Source organism: Cydia strobilella, chromosome 26, assembly GCF_947568885.1.
Source record: "Cydia strobilella chromosome 26, ilCydStro3.1, whole genome shotgun sequence".
Lineage (NCBI taxonomy): Eukaryota > Metazoa > Arthropoda > Insecta > Lepidoptera > Tortricidae > Cydia > Cydia strobilella.
The window spans coordinates 3965058-3982662 of record NC_086066.1 but is presented as its reverse complement, the minus strand read 5'-3'; the positions used below and the strand labels follow the sequence as shown (position 1 = coordinate 3982662).

The following is a 17605-nucleotide window of genomic DNA, read 5'->3' as shown; positions in this document are numbered from 1 at the left end:
TGGTCAATCCAAGAAAAAAGTAGCGAAAACCGGTTTATCGATTAGTTGCAAAACAAGAAGCTCTTCACTATTGTCATATTGTACTTGCATTGTACAGCTTCTCTTGCATCTCTTTCTTTCTTATGTGTCTATACAAATGAGAGACCAAGATCGAATATGTTTATATACTTCTACATTGTATAGCACAACTAAATCAAAAATCCTTTCAATGGTCATAACTCTCTTTACTCTCTTTCTAACATTATAAGAATGAAAAAGCTAGAAGTAGGATACAAGTGTCTGGAATTTGATAGCATAATAATGCAAAGCTTCTGTCAAAACTCAAAGCTATTGGAACTATTGAAGTATTTTTTCCGATTTTGTTCAATTTATATCATTTGAAATACAAAATGAATAGTCGTAGTTTTATTTTAATAAATTAGCATCTATAATCTGTACATAGAGGTCCCTTGTCATGTAAATAATTAAAGGTTTCGTGCGAAAATGACATCCTATTTTAGTTGTAGTGATGTAAATAATTAAGTTTATTTACTAATATTTAAAATGCGGTGCTGCGTTCCGGGCTGCAAAAATGACTCGAGACATATCTCGAAATCCCAGGGAATCACTTTTCATGTGTAAGTATCGTATTTTAAATCGGTAAAAGGAATAATACTATTATAGCTTCAACCAAACAAAATATATTCTATTTAGAGCATTTTACTAATTAATTTACTAGTAATTATAGCTTTAGTCAACTATTGCCCACATTTCTGCTCATTTAGGATATATGAGTAATCGGTGCCTTGTAATTGTAAACTAAGTAGATATTTTATGTCACTAATTGGACTGTATTGACTTGCACAGTTTTTTTTTTTTAGTTTGGGACTTGTGTGAGATCCATAATGACATTTCATAATGTATTTGGGCCTTATAGTGCTCCAATCTTAATATTCAAATTGAAAGTATGATTTAAATTTTCAAATTAAAGGCATAATGCTTGCATACATATCTATTTGAAAAAAAATAGAGTACTTATAGTTTGCCTATAGGTTGTGTACTGTAGAGAGAGAGGTCACACTCATGTTGTGTATAGACAAAACTAGGCTACTGCCCGCAACTTTGTCCTTAAAACCTTTCAACCCCATTAAAAAAATGTGTCGTAATGGAGCTCTACATAATTTGAAAAATATATTTCCTATTAAATCATTTTACGGTTTAGACTCACTTGTTTTAGTCACTCGCGCGACATGTTTCGGAGAGCCTAATATGTCGCGCGAGTGACTAAAACAAGTGAGTCTAAACCGTAAAATGATTTAATATTAGTATGTCTCACAACAGTTTAAATTGGATATATTTCCTAATTTCAAGGTTTAAGTATCTGTTCTAGGTACTGACACAACACATTAACTTACAACATATTATATTATATTATATTGTTATTATATTGTTTAATACACTAGCAGCTGAAGCATTAGGTCTATTTGTGTTCATTTTGTTAGTTGTTTTAAGTGTTTGTCAATTCTGTTTTTAAAGGTGTTCACTGAAGGAGCACATATCACTGCTTCTGGTAATTTATTTTATCACGACTGAACTGTATATAACAGAACTGTATAGATATATGTGTGTTTAATTAAATTAATTCATCGATTTCACAATATCATTGCTCACAATATAATATTAATTCCAGCTTCCCCACTGAGCCAACTCTCCGCTTCTCCTGGCTCCGCGCTCTTGGCAAACAATCATGGGAGCCCAAGGAACGCAGCGCTGTCTGCTCAGAGCATTTTCTTAGTGAAGACTTGTATGAAACCAAGAGTGGACTGAGAAAAGTGAGGGCGGGTGCTGTGCCAATAGTGCAAGAGGCAGGGTGTGACTATGGGGAAGCCAATACTTTACAGGTATATTAGTAATTTATTTGTTTATAACAAATGGAAGTGTCTTGACTAAACAGCTTAAAATACTAGCATTTAGCACTTCCACTTTACTTGATGCATCACTTCAAACGATTTATTCTGAGTAAATTTAAAAGTTACTTTAAAAAGCCAAAATCATATATCTCCAGGATGGGAAGGACCTTATGAGAAGGCTTGTTGTCAGTGTTGTTTTAATACTGAAAAGTATTAAAAATAAAAATATTATCCCAAATTAGTCCAGTCAAAAACTAAAATCCAGACAAACAGTTATGATATTGACAACACAAGTCACTTTTAACCTTTTGGACGCCAAGCGTAGCTTCAACGCCAAAGACCGATTAATTGGTCATAGACCACAGAGCAACATAGACCTACATGCATGATGCATAAAGTTCAATTTTAGTTTTGACACTTCGGTGACGTGGCGTCTGGAAAACTGCTTTTGTGTTTGACATGGCGTCGAAAAGGTTAATTGAGTAAAAATTGCATAAAATACACGTCACGCAATACACGTAAGCTGTCACGTTAAATATCTGTATGCCTCATATGGCCAAAAGTGGAGCACTTAATTATATGTATGTAACACCTGCTTTTCGACAAATAAACGTATTGTATTGTAAAACTAGAGCATTCAATGTTTGTTTTAGGTGTGCCGAATTTGCCTCGCGGTGGACGGCAGGCTGCTCTCCATCAGGAAGTACCGGTTAGAAGAAGCCTATCACCATCTAACAGGGCTTGAGGTAAATATCTTCCCTTTTTAAAAATTGACTCACGTTTACTGAACTAGAGATGGGCCGAATCGGTTATTATTCGGTATTTGGCATATTTAGCAAGTTTTCCAACCAACAAGTAGTGTACCTATATTCAACTCTATAACATGAACATAAAATCCATTTTCCAGTGTGAAGACAAGCTGCCCGGCCAGTTATGTGTAGAATGCGCACACCGTCTTCTAAACAGCAGTAGACTCAGGAACAAAAGTCTACGGGCACATTCTATCATGATGGAAATAGTCAGCAGACAGGATAGCGTAAGTTTTTTTTTTTTTTTTTTCAGATCAACCTAGCCCCAAACTAAGCAAAGCTTGTACTATGGGTGCTAGGCGACGATATACATACATACTTATATACATAGAAAACACCCATGACTCAGGAACAAATACTTGTGTTCACCACACAAATAAATGCCCTTACCGGGATTCGAACCCAGGACCATCGGCTTCACAGGTATGGTCACTAACATAACCTTACTACTCAGGCGACGAGTGAAGCGAGGAGAAATGAGTTATTATAAAAGTTAACAGTAGTAGACAAGAACAAAAGTCTAAGAGCACATTCTATCATGATGGAAAGCCAAGTCAAATCCTGAACTTTAATTACATCCCAAGTGAACTAGAACTTGGCACTCATATAGATCTCAATCCTTTTGCGGGCGATGTCAACAACGACGCATATTTTTAATGTTGAACTTGGCTCTCATTTCATATGAATGTTTTTGATGATGGGATAATTCATTTAACGTTTCCTTCCAGCTAACACTACAAAATCTAGCCACAATAAATCGCGACAATAATAGACTAACCTCAAACCTAGGTCCTAAACATTACGAACCTAACTTCTACAACCAAACCTTAGACCACGACACAATTGAAGATAAAGAAATACCACTATACGAAGTTAATATCACAGATGAAATAGTAATAAAGAATGAAAATAATGATTTCAATGAAGATAACGAAATGAAAGAGGAAAATAATGAAGTTAATGATTACGATAATGATAATGATGTAGATTTTGTGGCGTCAGATAGAGAATATTCAACCGATGACAGTTTGCCGTTAGAAGCTAGAAGGAAAAAGAAGGAGAAGGTTAAGAAGAATAAAATCGAGAAGAAGGAAGTTATTAAAAAGGTATGTATTTGTTCAGCTTTGACTTTGGCATTTTCTAATATTTTTTTGAGTTTACTGTGGCAACATTAAGTTATACTTGGAAAAAGTCAGTCGTCGGTCGCGACACAAGTGACATCTATTGTCGAGTAGCAGTACTGATAATTCCGCTACTTGACGCTAGATACGGACTACGAAAATAATGGTATTTTTGGTAACAAAACTCATGTATGGGTTCATCCATTAATTACGTCACACGAATTTCGAGCTTTTTTGACCCCTCCCCCCCTCCTTGTCACATTTGGCAAACTCCCCCCCCCCCCTGGTGTGACGTCACATTTTTTTAATGTAATCGGCAAATCGAATTAAGTATTAAGTATCATTAATATTTTATATCAAAATATTTTTGACAAAATAAATATTAGTAGTTTTATAACCCAAAGCAGATTAGGAAAGAAAATTAAACGATTAAAAACGATTATCGTTCCAAAAACTTGTAATTTAAATGACCGTTATTGGCCTTGTTTTATGTAAGCATATTATGTCTTAGTTATATTTACGGCTGTTATTATCCTTAATACCAATAAAATAAAAAAATAAAAATAAAACTGTACAACGAATAAAATAATTTAAATAAGTTAATGTGACGTCACACAGTTTGTGACTCCCCTCTCCCCCTTGTCACAACATGTCACATCTTCTTGACCCCCTTACCCCCCCTAACCGTGCCATTTAATTAATGGATGACCCCTATGGAGTGAGCACTCTGTCTACTTAATTATCTTTGGTCTTATTCTACAGGTGCGAAAGAGGCAGTTGAAGAAAGACCCGACGCAGCCTAAAATCGACCGGCGGCGTAAACCGTTCTTAAACGACGAATTAAATGAGACTCTGTTTACGATCACGGATCTCACTCAAGACGAGCAACTAGAAGAGATACGGAAGAGGCAAGAGACTGCCAACTACAAGTAAGTACCTTTTGATTGAAAACGACACATATCTTTGGTGTCACTTAATTTGGATTTTATTGAAAATTCGGAACTATTAAAATAACCCATTTACTTTTTTTTTTTTTTTTCTTTTTTTTCTTTTTTTTTCTTTTTTTTTTATGATGAATAAGCAGGCGTTTGACCACGATCCCACCTGATGGTAAGTGATGATGTGGTCTACGGTGGAGCACGCTTACCTTACCTTACCTAAGCTTACCTTTTTTTTTTTCAGAAACTCTGTGTTCAAATGTGAAGCGTGTTTCAAAGGCTTCCTTGACGAAGATGCTTACAATAGTCACGTTATTAGACATACCGATGTAAGTATTTATTCTAAATTAAGCTAGTTTTAATATAGACCTACTTATTACACAAAGTAGCAGTGGAAACGGGTTGCTTTGCAAATTTCCTACAAAATGCATACAAAGTTTCCTTTTTTTTATACTACGTCGGTGGCAAACAAGCATACGGCCTGATAGTTTCCGTAGCCTATGTACGCCTGCAACTCCAGAGGAGTTACATGCGCGTTGCCGACCCTAACACTCCGCACCCTCGTTGAGCTCTGGCAACCTTACTCACCGGCAGGAACACAACACTATGAGTAGGGTCTAGTGTTATTTGGCTGCGGTTTTCTGTAAGGTGGAGTCACTTCCCCAGTTGGGCTCTGCTCTAGATCTGGAATATGACATCCGCTATGCTGTGCCCTATCACACTAAGCGAGATGACATTCACAGTGCCCATACCTCTCTTTTGGACGTAGTTTAAGGACATACCCGGGTCCGAAGTCCGTTCCTAATCGGAAACTATACGGTAAATAAGCAAAGAGTCTATTAAATGTTTCTCAAGTCTACAGACCGCTCCGTATTGAAATGTCGGCCATATTGGATTTTCTGTGACGTCACAAGGGAGAAAGAACGGACGCGATAGTTCCTAATTATCTTCAAAACGGATTGACTAATTTGGAAGGAGTTTCGTTAGTTCATAGGATTTACGTATATCCTACATGACAGTGTTATTTTTGATTTTTAATAAAATAGGAAATCGAAATATTTAGACGAATTATATGTGGTATTTTCTATTAAAAGGGACCTAATTGTCGATGGCGCTTACGCCGCACATCGTCGCGCGGCATTGTATTTATATCGGAGCGGAGATATAGTATAATCCGTCTATAGTTAGTCAAACCATATTGTCAGTAAATAAGAACAAAATAAACTATACTCGTCATTTTCTTTTGGGTGCTTTTCTAGTGTAGTGTTATAGTATGATTATCTCTGTCTATGTTTGAAATGAGACAGTCCTTTGACAAACTATAAATAGTTTTATTACTAGAATAACTATCGAGGTAACCGTAGACAATATTTTTAAATAAAATAGTTGATCATCAAAAAACATATACAAAAAAATCATAACCGCTGTGAAACAAACCAGGATATATTTGTCAGGTTTTTTTTTACAGCAATGCGGCGAATACGAGTGCAACATATGCAAAACGCATTTCAAGCATCCACACGCTCTTCGGAAGCATATAACGGCGCACCACACGCAACGATTTAGCTGCAACCAGTGTCCTTACGTCACCACTCACAGGTTAGTATTCTAATTCATTTTTTTTGATAAATATTGTTTTAGAAAAAAACAAAAGCGAAAAATAATAATTTTATAGAAACTCGATTCTATATGATTCTATAGAAGGCAAAATAAAACGCTAAAAATAGTTTATTCAAGGTGGTTCTTCTTGCTCGAGTTTCATTCAAATTCTCTTGGCATCTTACTCCAGTTATATAGGTTTTCTTCACTTGAATCTGTAATGTTTGGGTAGTATATATATTTCTGACTACGCCAACGTAAAAAATATACTAGAAATTGATTAATAAAAATTAAAACTGAAATATATGAGAATAAGAGCTGTCAAAATGGTCTAGGAAAATTTTGAAATATCTAAAAAATCTAGAAAAATAAAACATACATACACATAATCACGCCTATTTCCCGGAGGGGTAGAAAAATAAAAATATTTTTAACACTAATTTTGTAACCACGCGTGGTCTAGCGGTAAGAGTCTTTCAATCCGGAGGTCGCGGGTTCAAACCCCGGCTTGTACCAATGAGTTTTTTGGAACTAATGTACGAAATATCATTTGATATTTACCAGTCGCTTTTCGGTGAAGGAAAACATCTTGAGGAAACCGGACTAATCCCAACAAGGCCCAGTTTCCCCTCTGGGTTGGAAGGAATGGAAGGTCATATGGCCGTCGCTTTCGTAAAAACTAATGCCTACAATAAATTCAATTCAATACCTAATCATTTACTTCAAATAACAAAGATTCATAATACATGGTTAGTAACATAATAGCTCATCATCTTATTCTCTACGTTAGTATTTTTATATCTAAGGTATTTACATTGTTGCAAGTATCATAAACAAATAAACGCAAAGTCAATTCTTGGGATTAGTTCTCAAGCAGACCCCAGGCTCCCATGGACCGTGGCAAAATGCCGAGATAACCCGATGAAGAAAAAGATATGGGTCAGATTTTCTTCACCAGATTCACCAGAGCTTGTTGTAATGTATACTTAATTACATTTCTGGTTTCAGACAAACGGCGAGGTTACATGAGAGATGGCATAAAGGCACTAAATATCAATGTCCACATTGTCAAGATGAGTTTGTGTAAGTATTTAAGTATAATTAATGTCCACATTGTCAAGATGAGTTTGTGTAAGTATTTAAGTATAATCATAGAGTAACTTATACTAGAGCGGTACTGTCATAGTAAATTTTGTAACCCCAGTAAATTCACTGCCATCTGTCGACACACTTTAAAACTAAAAATGAAGATTTATAAAAATACGATAGAATGTATTTAAATATAGATAAATTATTATTTTTATTTGCATTAATTATTTTTATGATTTTGACCCATGGGGCATTTCACGTCAAGCGGGCAGCAAAAAAATTGTCAGGTTCTGGATTTTGTTCATAGTTGGATTAATTGGACCTATATGTGAACAAAAAAATTTGGCATCATTACTTTTTTAATATATTGCTTCGTTAAAAATTTATACGCATTTGAAAAAACTACAAAATTTGAGGAACGGATTTTTTAAAAATTATTATTGCAATTCTTTCAATGGATTTAATTATAACTAAATAGTGATTATTTGAGAATATTAGTTGATTTCTTTGAAAATTTATAAAAAAAGTTTTTTTTATCTTTTTATCATATAACAAACCGGAAGTTAGTATTAAATATCTTTTTTTTTCCAACTTCGCATTTTTTTATTTTTTTTATTTTTACACAATAATGTAGCTTATGGTGTACTAATGTCCTATAAAAAAAATTATAATGGCATCTCGATTGGTTTTGAAGGTTCATGAAGTAATTCGAAAGTACTGCGCGACGCTCCGTACTGAGCGGTAGTTCTATGTGGCAGTCTTTAATGGCCAATTACGGGTTTTTTTACTTTTGCGTAACGGAATTAAAGCAATAAACAATATTTCATCGGTTAAGATGTATAAAAGCAAATCATGTATTATTCAATCGTGCCTTGTAGCGCTATCACTGATCAACCATATCTTAGAACTGAAAACAAAACGTTTATGTTTTAAGAAAACGCTAGAGGTAACTTAATAACTATAGCTAGGTTTAGGCGGGGTATGTCACATGCTTAAGAAGTCACTTTCGAGTTAGGTCACGTTCTGAGGACGTCACTTTCTGTACGTCACATTCTGAGTTTGTCACATTCTGAGCTCGTCACATTCTGAGTACGTTACTTTCTGAGAACGGCACTTTCTGAGGACGTCACTTTCTGTGAACGCCACTTTCTGAAGCCCTCGCTTTCTGAGTACGTCACTTTTATAGCGTATACCTGCATGAACAATAGATACCAGCAATCATAACAGCTGTACGGCATACGGCCGTTTTTATGCCGTACAGCTAATATGATTGCTGGTATCCATTGTTAATGCAGGTATACGCTTAAATATTACTTTGCTATAAAAGTGACGTACTCAGAAAGTGACGAACTCAGAAAGCGAGGGCCTCAGAAAGTGGTGTTCTCAGAAAGTGACGTACTCAGAATGTGACGAACTCAGAATGTGACGTACAGAAAGTGACGTCCTCAGAACGTGACCTAACTCAAAAGTGACATCTTAAGCATGTGACATACCCCGCCTAAACCTAGCTATAGTTATTAAGTTACCTCTAGCGTTTTGTTAAAACATAAACGTTTTGTTTTCAGTTCCAAGATATGGTTGATCAGTGATAGCGCTACAAGGCACGATTGAATAAGACATGATTTGCTTTTATACATCTTAACCGATGAAATATTGTTTATTGCTTTAATTCCGTTACGCAAAAGTAAAAAAAACCCGTAATTGGCCATTAAAGACTGCCACATAGAACTACCGCTCAGTACGGAGCGTCGCGCAGTACTTTCGAATTACTTCATGAACCTTCAAAACCAATCGAGATGCCATTATAAATTTTTTTATAGGACATTAGTACACCATAAGCTACATTATTGTGTAAAAATAAAAAATATAAAAAAATGCGAAGTTGGAAAAAAAAAGATATTTAATACTAACTTCCGGTTTGTTATATGAAAAAAAGATAAAAAAAAACTTTTTTTATAAATTTTCAAAGAAATCAACTAATATTCTCAAATAATCACTATTTAGTTATAATTAAAACCATTGAAAGAATTGCAATAATAATTTTTAAAAAATCCGTTCCTCAAATTTTGTAGTTTTTTCAAATGCGTATAAATTTTTAACGAAGCAATATATTAAAAAAGTAATGATGCCAATTTTTTTTGTTCACATATAGGTCCAATTAATCCAACTATGAACAAAATCCAGAACCTGACAATTTTTTTGCTGCCCGCTTGACGTGAAATGCCCCCCATGTTCTTTCACTGATATGCGTTAAAATTGTTAAATAACAAACGAAACCGTCAACGCCATCTATACGACTGTAGGCCAAAACTAGTAGCGCCCTCTGAACGAGAATCAAATTTTCTTGATTTTCGAGGCACGTTTTTTCCTTAGACTGTATCCATCTATTACGGAGTTATATCTATCTTTGGTATAATTAATGTCCACATTGTCAAGATGAGTTTGTGTAAGTATTTAAGTATAATTAATGTCCACATAGTATAAGGTACAATGGGGCTGGCATAATCATGTAACTGGTTTAAGTCCCTAAATAATAAATAGAAAACAAAAAAATTAATGTCCACATTGTCAAGATGAGTTTGTGTAAGTGTTTAAGTATAATTATCGCACCGATAAAATCGTAAAATTTATAGCTAATGACGTAATGACCTTAAAAGTAATAACTGAAATAAATGTCATATCACATACTATGAAAAAACCGGCCAAGTGCGAGTCGGACTCGCGCACCAAGGGTTCCGTACTTTTTAGTATTTGTTGTTATAGCGGCAACAGAAATACATCATCTGTGAAAATTTCAACTGTCTATGCTATCACGGTTCATGAGATATAGCCTGGTGACAGACATACGGAGAGCGGAGTCTTAGTAATAGGGTCCCGTTTTAACCCTTTGGCTACGGAACCCTAAAAAGTGACCAAGGCCTATAGTGCCTATTTCTGAAAAATAATGAATTTTTGTTCTAATACACCTTAAATTAAAGCTAAAGAGTTATTTAAGTGTAACACAAGAGGTATAAAATCCAAGAAACGAGTACCTATACCTCTTTTGCTAATAACTAGCGACCCGCCCCGGCTTCGCACGGGTTACACAAAACCTTAACAAATTGTGACGTTTTCAAGCAAAAGGTACCACATTGTCGCTTGTCGATAAGGTAGATTTCGAATTGAAGCTATATGGAAATAGCGCCTTATTGACAACCGACAATAAGTACCCTTTTGGTGGAAAATGGCACAATTATACACCTAAACCTTCCTCAAGAATCACTCTATTGATAGGTGCAAAACCGCATGAAAATCCGTTCAGTAGTTTTTGAGTTTATCGTGAACATACACACAAACAGACAGACGCGCTTTGTTTTATAAGTGATTTATACAAAAGTGATATTTTGGCAATGATTGAGACGCTAATATATTTTCAGCAAATTCACAACTTACATGGGTCACATTCGCATCAAGCATCCGTCCGATTTTGTCTGTCAGCTGTGCGGGTATTCCTTCGTCAGCGAGAAAGGGATAGAGCTACACAAGAAACTGAAACACAGACTCGACGACCCCCAGGTGTGTCCCAATTTTGTAATTTAATTCCCCCCACAAACGCTCTGGCCGTAGAATGAATTCCCTGCAGAGATTTTGTATGGACTACAGTATGGGATACTTCAAGGAGTGTACAGGTTTTTAAAATGTCGGCAACATGCATGTGATACCCCTATTGGAGTTGCTCCAGCTGTTGGCTGTTAATGTGTAGTTGGTCGTTGTTCGCATCAAGCATCCGTCCGATTTTGTCTGTCAGCTGTGCGGGTATTCCTTCGTCAGCGAGAAAGGGATAGAGCTACACAAGAAACTGAAACACAGACTCGACGACCCCCAGGTGTGTCCCAATTTTGTAATTTAATTCCCCCCACAAACACTCTGGCCGTAGAATGAATTCCCTGCAGAGATTTTGTATGGACTACAGTATGGGATACTTCAAGGAGTGTACAGGTTTTTAAAATGTCGGCAACATGCATGTGATACCCCTATTGGAGTTGCTCCAGCTGTTGGTTGTTGTTGTGTAGTTGGTTCGTTATCAGTAAGATGATTATGCAACAAATAGATCATATCTACCTTATTCGGTCAACACTCATCCAAAACTAACTTTCAATCATGGGAAGTGAAAAAAAAAACCGGCCAAGTGCGAGTCGGACTGGCGCACGAAGGGTTCCGTACCATTACGCAAGAAACGGCAAAAAAATCACGTTTGTTGTATAGGAGCCCCACTTAAATATTTATTTTATCCTGTTTTTAGTATTTGTTGTTATAGCGGCAACAGAAATACATACTCTGTGAAAATTTCAACTGTCTAGCTATCACGGTTCATAAGATACAGCCTGGTGACAGACGGACAGACAGACAGACAGCGGAGTCATAGTGATAGGGTCCCGTTTTTACCCTTTGGGTACGGAACCCTAAAAATATCCTAAATCTGTATGTGTGTGTATACGGTTGCCTGATAAAGATCGCCTTTTAGCGATAAGAGAGCCTGCTACTACCCGATTCTGTGTATTTTATTTTTATTTTGTTTTTACTTTGTTGCGAAAAATAATATGGGGCATTTTCTATGAAAAGGGACCTTATTGTCGATGGCGCTTACGCCGCACAGCGTCGCGCAGCATTGTATTTATATCGGAGCATCGTTAATAATGGCGTAAGCGCCATCGACAATAAGGTCCCTTTTTATAGAAAATACCACAATTATGTGTAAAAAATGCGAGAGTTTAAAATGTAGGTACAGTCATGGACCAGGGCGTGGCGACAGTTTATATGTACACTAGCGACCCGCCCCGGCTTCGCACGGGTAGTTCAACTACCCTTCTAAACCTACCTCTTGAATCACTATCTATTAAAAAAACTGCATCAAAATACGCGTAAGCGCCATCGACAATAAGGTCCCTTTTTATAGAAAATACCACCACTCACTGAATCTCGAATTAAAATTCCTTGTTTTAGATCCCAGAGGACGGGCCTTTCTGCGATCTTTGCAACGTACGTTTTGTGTCCAACGAGGCTCTGAGAAGGCACATTCATGTTTCGGCCAGACACGCGGGCAGCGACAAGTATGTTTGAGTCAGATACCCATAATATGATAGGATAGAGTTAGACTGCCACTGTCCCATCTCTCAGCCTCAACGGCCAGGAGACTGTGGCGGCTGTAATGTATGTTAGACCAGCGCTATCTACTTTATTAGACCTTGTACCTCTGTATACATCTAACGATTTCTATCTGTATGACAAGGGTATAAAAAAATTTTCGAATATAAATTTTGCTCCAGAGACGACAAGGATCCCAACAAGTCGAAGAGGCCACGAAAACCGCGTGAGCCGAACGTGTCGCGCGAGCGTAAGCGGTCGCGGAGCACCTCGAGCGAGCGCCGCCGCTTCCCCAGCCAGCTGCGCAAGGCTGAAGGACCTATCCCCTGTGAACAGGTGGGAATTAATGTATAGTAGTCGTTTTTAGGGTTTTCAAGGGGCTAGCCGAAAACCTTCAAAACGACCGCTGTGAAGAATTTCAAATTGGTGGTAACTGGCAACTAACGCCTATTGGTAAGCAGTTACGGTAGCTCATTGACGCTTCAAACTCCGTGCATGCACTCCGCCGCTACCCCAGCCAGCTGCGTAAAGTTGGACCTATTCCTTGTTAACAGGTAGGAATTAATTTATAGTAGTCGTTTTTAGGGTTTTCGAGAATGCTGTAACCCTAGCTGTGTAAGGCTAAATTAAATACTCTGTGTTTTCATTTTTGCTACATCTATATTGATAATTTTCGAGGATGCATTAGACTAGATATAAATTATTATTAGACTAAAAATAATTTACCTGTGCTTTTTTTTGTAGTGTGGAATGCAACTAGAGGATTCTCGGGCGTACCACGGCCATTTCCGGCGGATGCACCCGGACAAGAACCGAACCAACTACCCGTCCATGAAGTCGCCGTGCATGTGCGAAGTGTGCGGTCGGATGTTCCAGGTATTGTAATCAATCCTACTTTATTATTAAATATTTTTATTCGTAAAAACACAAACGATACAATTTACACATGTCAAAAACGCACAAAGAATAGTGCCACGAAATGGCATCACCTCAGCATGTTGCTGGTGACTTCCAGCACTGGTCTTCCGTTAATAATCCAGCAGAGTGTGCTAAGAAAATCTGTTTTGAAAATAAAGGAAAATGTAAAATGTTATGGACCCGCGCGGCTATGTCCTTAAACTACGTCCAAAAGAGAGGTATGGGTATAGTGTGATAGGGCACAGCACAGCTGCTGTCATTCCAGATCTAGAGCTGAGCCTAACTGGGGAAGTACCTCCACCTTACAGAAAACCGCAGCCAAATAACACTAGACCCTACTCATAGTGTTGTGTTCCTGCCGGTGAGTAAGGTTGCCAGAGCTCAACGAGGGTGCGGAGTGTTAGGGTCGGCAACGCGCATGTAACTCCTCTGGAGTTGCAGGCGTACATAGGCTACGGAGACTGCTTAACATCAGGCGGGCCGTATGCTTGTTAGCCAAATGTAGATGTCGCTAGCCGTCCCCCCTTAATTTTCAGCGGAAGTGGATGGCGTTGTACGTTGCCATAATTATGTTTTTTTGGCAACATAATTGTCAAACGACAACCAGAGTGCCATCTACATTAGCTAATTACTAATCTTATACAATCAATGAAACTGATATTCGTACTGTTAAAAACTACCATGTACATTGCAAATGCCATCTTCACGGAGTTACTGATGTCCCGCGTATTTGACTGTGGCGTCTAATGGTATAATGGGAAATGGACAAAATTCAGTAACCGAATGGTGCCATGACTGATTATTTGATGTTACCTTTTACAAACTATGTTAACTTAGCTATTATTTAACTGTCACAAACTCTTACAGAGCTACGCCCTCCTAAAAGACCACACATGGACCCACACCGGCGAACGGCCCTTCAAATGTGACTCGTGCGGCAAATCGTTCCGCATGAAACAACGCCTCGTCGCACACCGCCGCGTGCACAGCGCGCAGCGAGCCACGTACGTGTGCAGCGTGTGCGGGAAACACTTTAGCACGCATAGCAACCGCCAGCGGCACATGTTTGTAAGTAAAGTTTCAACAGGTTTCTCATGAGTATGGTTTTCACCATACTAGTGCGAAATGTGCAGAAAAATGCTTTATTCATAGGTTGACAGTGTTGACACATACGAAATATTAATATTTGATAAAAACACAGATATTGCATTATGGACCGCGCTTTTTTTAGTAAAGTGTAGCTCAACCTACGTATCAAAAGAGAATTGACATAGAGTGCTCACTCCATACATCTTATTTGTTACCAAAAAGACTATTATTTTCGTAGTTAAATTAAAATTTATTATTATTTATAAATAAAACGCGATTTCGTGGTTGGTCCCATAGTAAAAGTTGCTCAGTATAATCCCAAAACTTCCCAGGCAACGGGAATGCGCTTATTTTTTAGCCATCCTGTATATAAATTAACCAACATCAAGCTAGAATTCTGTATCACTACACGTTTTTTCAGCCATGCTCTTAAATTATGAATGAAATGAATGAACACGTTTTTTCACAGATCCACACCGGCCTAAAACCATTCAAGTGCGAAATGTGCGGAAAGAGCTTCAAGCACGCGAGCGAGAAGCGTGCACACATCACGTACGTGCATCTTAAGAAACCGTGGCCAAAGCGTGCTCGGGGCAAGCGTCGGGATTCCAGACAGGTAGGTATTTAATAATAGTAATGCCTAAAACCATACTACCTACCTAGCGGTAAGAGCGTGCGACTTTTGATCCGGAGGTCGCGGGTTCAAACCCCGGCTCGTACCAATGAGTTTTTCGTAACTTATGTACGAAATATTAATTGATCGCCAGTCGCTTTTCGGTGAAGGAAAACATCGTGAGGAAACCGGACTAATCCTAACAAGGCCTAGTTCCCCCTCTGGGTTGGAAGGTCAGATGGCAGTCTCTTTCGTAAAAACTAGTGCCTACGTCAATTCTTAGGATTAGTTGTCAAACGGACCCCAGGCTCCCATGAGCCGTGGCAAAAAGCCGGGATAACGCAAGAAAGATGATGAATGCCAAAAACCATACTAACAACCATTCTACAAAGTTAAAATAAAATATTGAGAATAGGGGATATTACTGCAATGTTATGTTACCAGAGTGCGGCACTAGCCCTTTTAGTAAACCATAGAGTAACTTATACATACTGTACCTTTAACAGGTTTTTGACAAGTTTTCAGAGATAATAAAATATGACATTGATGCATCTATCAATCTGCCTCTTTGTCGCTCGAATATGCAAGTGACTGAGATGTTAGATAACGAAATTTCGATTTTCTTGTTACGCGATAGACCCTCAGATTGTGGTAGTGGCGCCCCCTTCGCAGAGTTTCGCGTTATTACCCGTGCGTTTTCCCTATTGAAAAAGTCAAGCTAACGCCTTTATTATGCTTTCATTGTAGTTGTGTGTCTGTGGCAGTGGTAAAAAAGTTCAATTTTACGTTTTGAAGTTATAAATAGCGGTGTGATAACAGTTGTCACTCAAAAAGTTTAACCTTTTGGACGCCAATGACGGATATATCGGCACCGCAGGTCTAACGCCAAAGACGGATTAATCGTTCAAAGACCACAGAGCAACATAGACCCACGTGCATGTGCATAAAGTTCAATTTCAGTTTTGACACTTCGGTGACGTGGCGTCCGAGTGACAGCTTTTGTGTTTGACACGGCGTCGAAAAGTTTAAGCAGAACAGTGATGATGGCACCGGCGTTCCATTGAGACTATAAGAACTCTATAATTTAATTTTGTTGTATAAAAATAACCTTACACACTTACGTAGCTTTTGATTTTTAGGCAGGTATGTATAAATACTCCTAAGTTAATAAATAAATCGATTTCAGACATGAATCTAGTATAACTAGATATGCGGGATTAGTAGAGGCTAGACTGCAGAGCCTTGAACACCGTAGAAAGGTAGCTTGTTTATCGGTGTTCTACAGGATACATTTCGGGGAGTGTGCGATGGGATTACATAATTTAATCCCCCCATCTCCATTCTGCCACCGTGGGACTAGACGCGGACTTGCGTTTCACCCTTACGTCGTTACTCTGCCACTGATTCGTACTAAGCGCTATGCATCCAGCTTTATCATGCGAACGGCTAAGGAGTGGAATTCACTTCCTGCAAATATATTCCCAGTCCACTATAACTTGGATCTTTTTAAATCAAGAGTGAATAGACATCTTTTAGGTAAGCATGATCCATCCTAGACTGCATCGGCACTTACCATCAGGTGAGATTGCGGTCAAATGCTTGCCTTTTTTTAATAAAAAAAAAAAAAAAAAACTGGATCGGGCATGAGGGGTGGGGGGAAATGACCGAACGTATATTATGTATCTTTCAGTAGGAGTAGCAGAGAATGCGCTGTTATTGTTTGTCCTTGTCACAGTCTCGCTTTTTTTTAATTCCCCACCGTAAATTTAGTATGGTTTATGGTGGGCTACAAATCTACTCGACCAATCATATTGTCGCATTGCATATGTTTTGTGCCTCACGGGCGCACGCGTATAGCTCATCTATGTAATGCTAGGTCTATGATTTCAGAGTATGCAGCACCCTCAAATGTCAGTGGGCACGAGTGCGAGCGAGATGGACATAGTGCAGCCGCTCTGGCCGTCCTGTGACCCGAAGCTCGCCGATATAAACGCGATGATAGACGATAAACCTATGTATTATAACCTCAAGATATAGTCCGAGGCATAACGGTAGGTTAAGGCAGCTCCAGACTACGCGACGCGAAGCCGCGAACGCCATGATTCGCGCATGAGTGTGGAGGGCTCTTTAAAAAGGTATAACTGTACATTATATACATAACTGTATTATTGTAGATACCTCGTTTTTTAGGGTTAGACAAAATCTGCCTAATTCACCCATGTTTTTAGGGTTCCGTACCCAAAGGGTAAAAAACCGGCCAAGCGCACGAAGGGTTCCATACCTACCATTACGCAAAAAACGGCAAATAAATCACGTTTGTTGTATGGGAGCCCCACTTAAATATTTATTTTATTCTGTTTTAAGTATTGATTGTTATAGCGGGAACAGAAATACTGAAAATCTGAGAATTTTAACT

At 38.1% G+C, this 17605-nt stretch overlaps 1 protein-coding gene across 1 annotated transcript; it reads left to right on the top strand.

Moving 5' to 3' along the window:
* The first annotated feature begins 432 nt into the window (after positions 1–432).
* LOC134753340 (zinc finger protein 502-like) lies at positions 433–17240 on the top strand. Its single transcript, XM_063689212.1, has 16 exons — positions 433–617; positions 1670–1880; positions 2543–2635; positions 2797–2925; positions 3427–3804; positions 4582–4748; positions 5002–5086; positions 6226–6356; positions 7365–7439; positions 10862–11000; positions 12429–12535; positions 12752–12905; positions 13314–13445; positions 14355–14555; positions 15046–15192; positions 17080–17240. Exons 1-16 carry the CDS (start codon positions 544–546, stop codon positions 17224–17226), a joined length of 2370 nt encoding a protein of 789 aa, XP_063545282.1. The 5' UTR covers positions 433–543; the 3' UTR covers positions 17227–17240.
* The last annotated feature ends 365 nt before the right edge of the window (positions 17241–17605 follow it).

What these genes read in the sequence shown, in the direction of transcription:
- LOC134753340 (XM_063689212.1), top strand. Translation starts at nt 544, where the DNA reads ATGCGGTGCTGCGTTCCGGGCTGCAAAAATGACTCGAGACATATCTCG. An exon ending in TAGTCAGCAGACAGGATAGC is followed by an intron (nt 2,926 to 3,426) that starts GTAAGTTTTTTT and finishes GTTTCCTTCCAG; the next exon opens with CTAACACTACAAAATCTAGC. An exon ending in CAAGAGACTGCCAACTACAA is followed by an intron (nt 4,749 to 5,001) that starts GTAAGTACCTTT and finishes TTTTTTTTTCAG; the next exon opens with AAACTCTGTGTTCAAATGTG.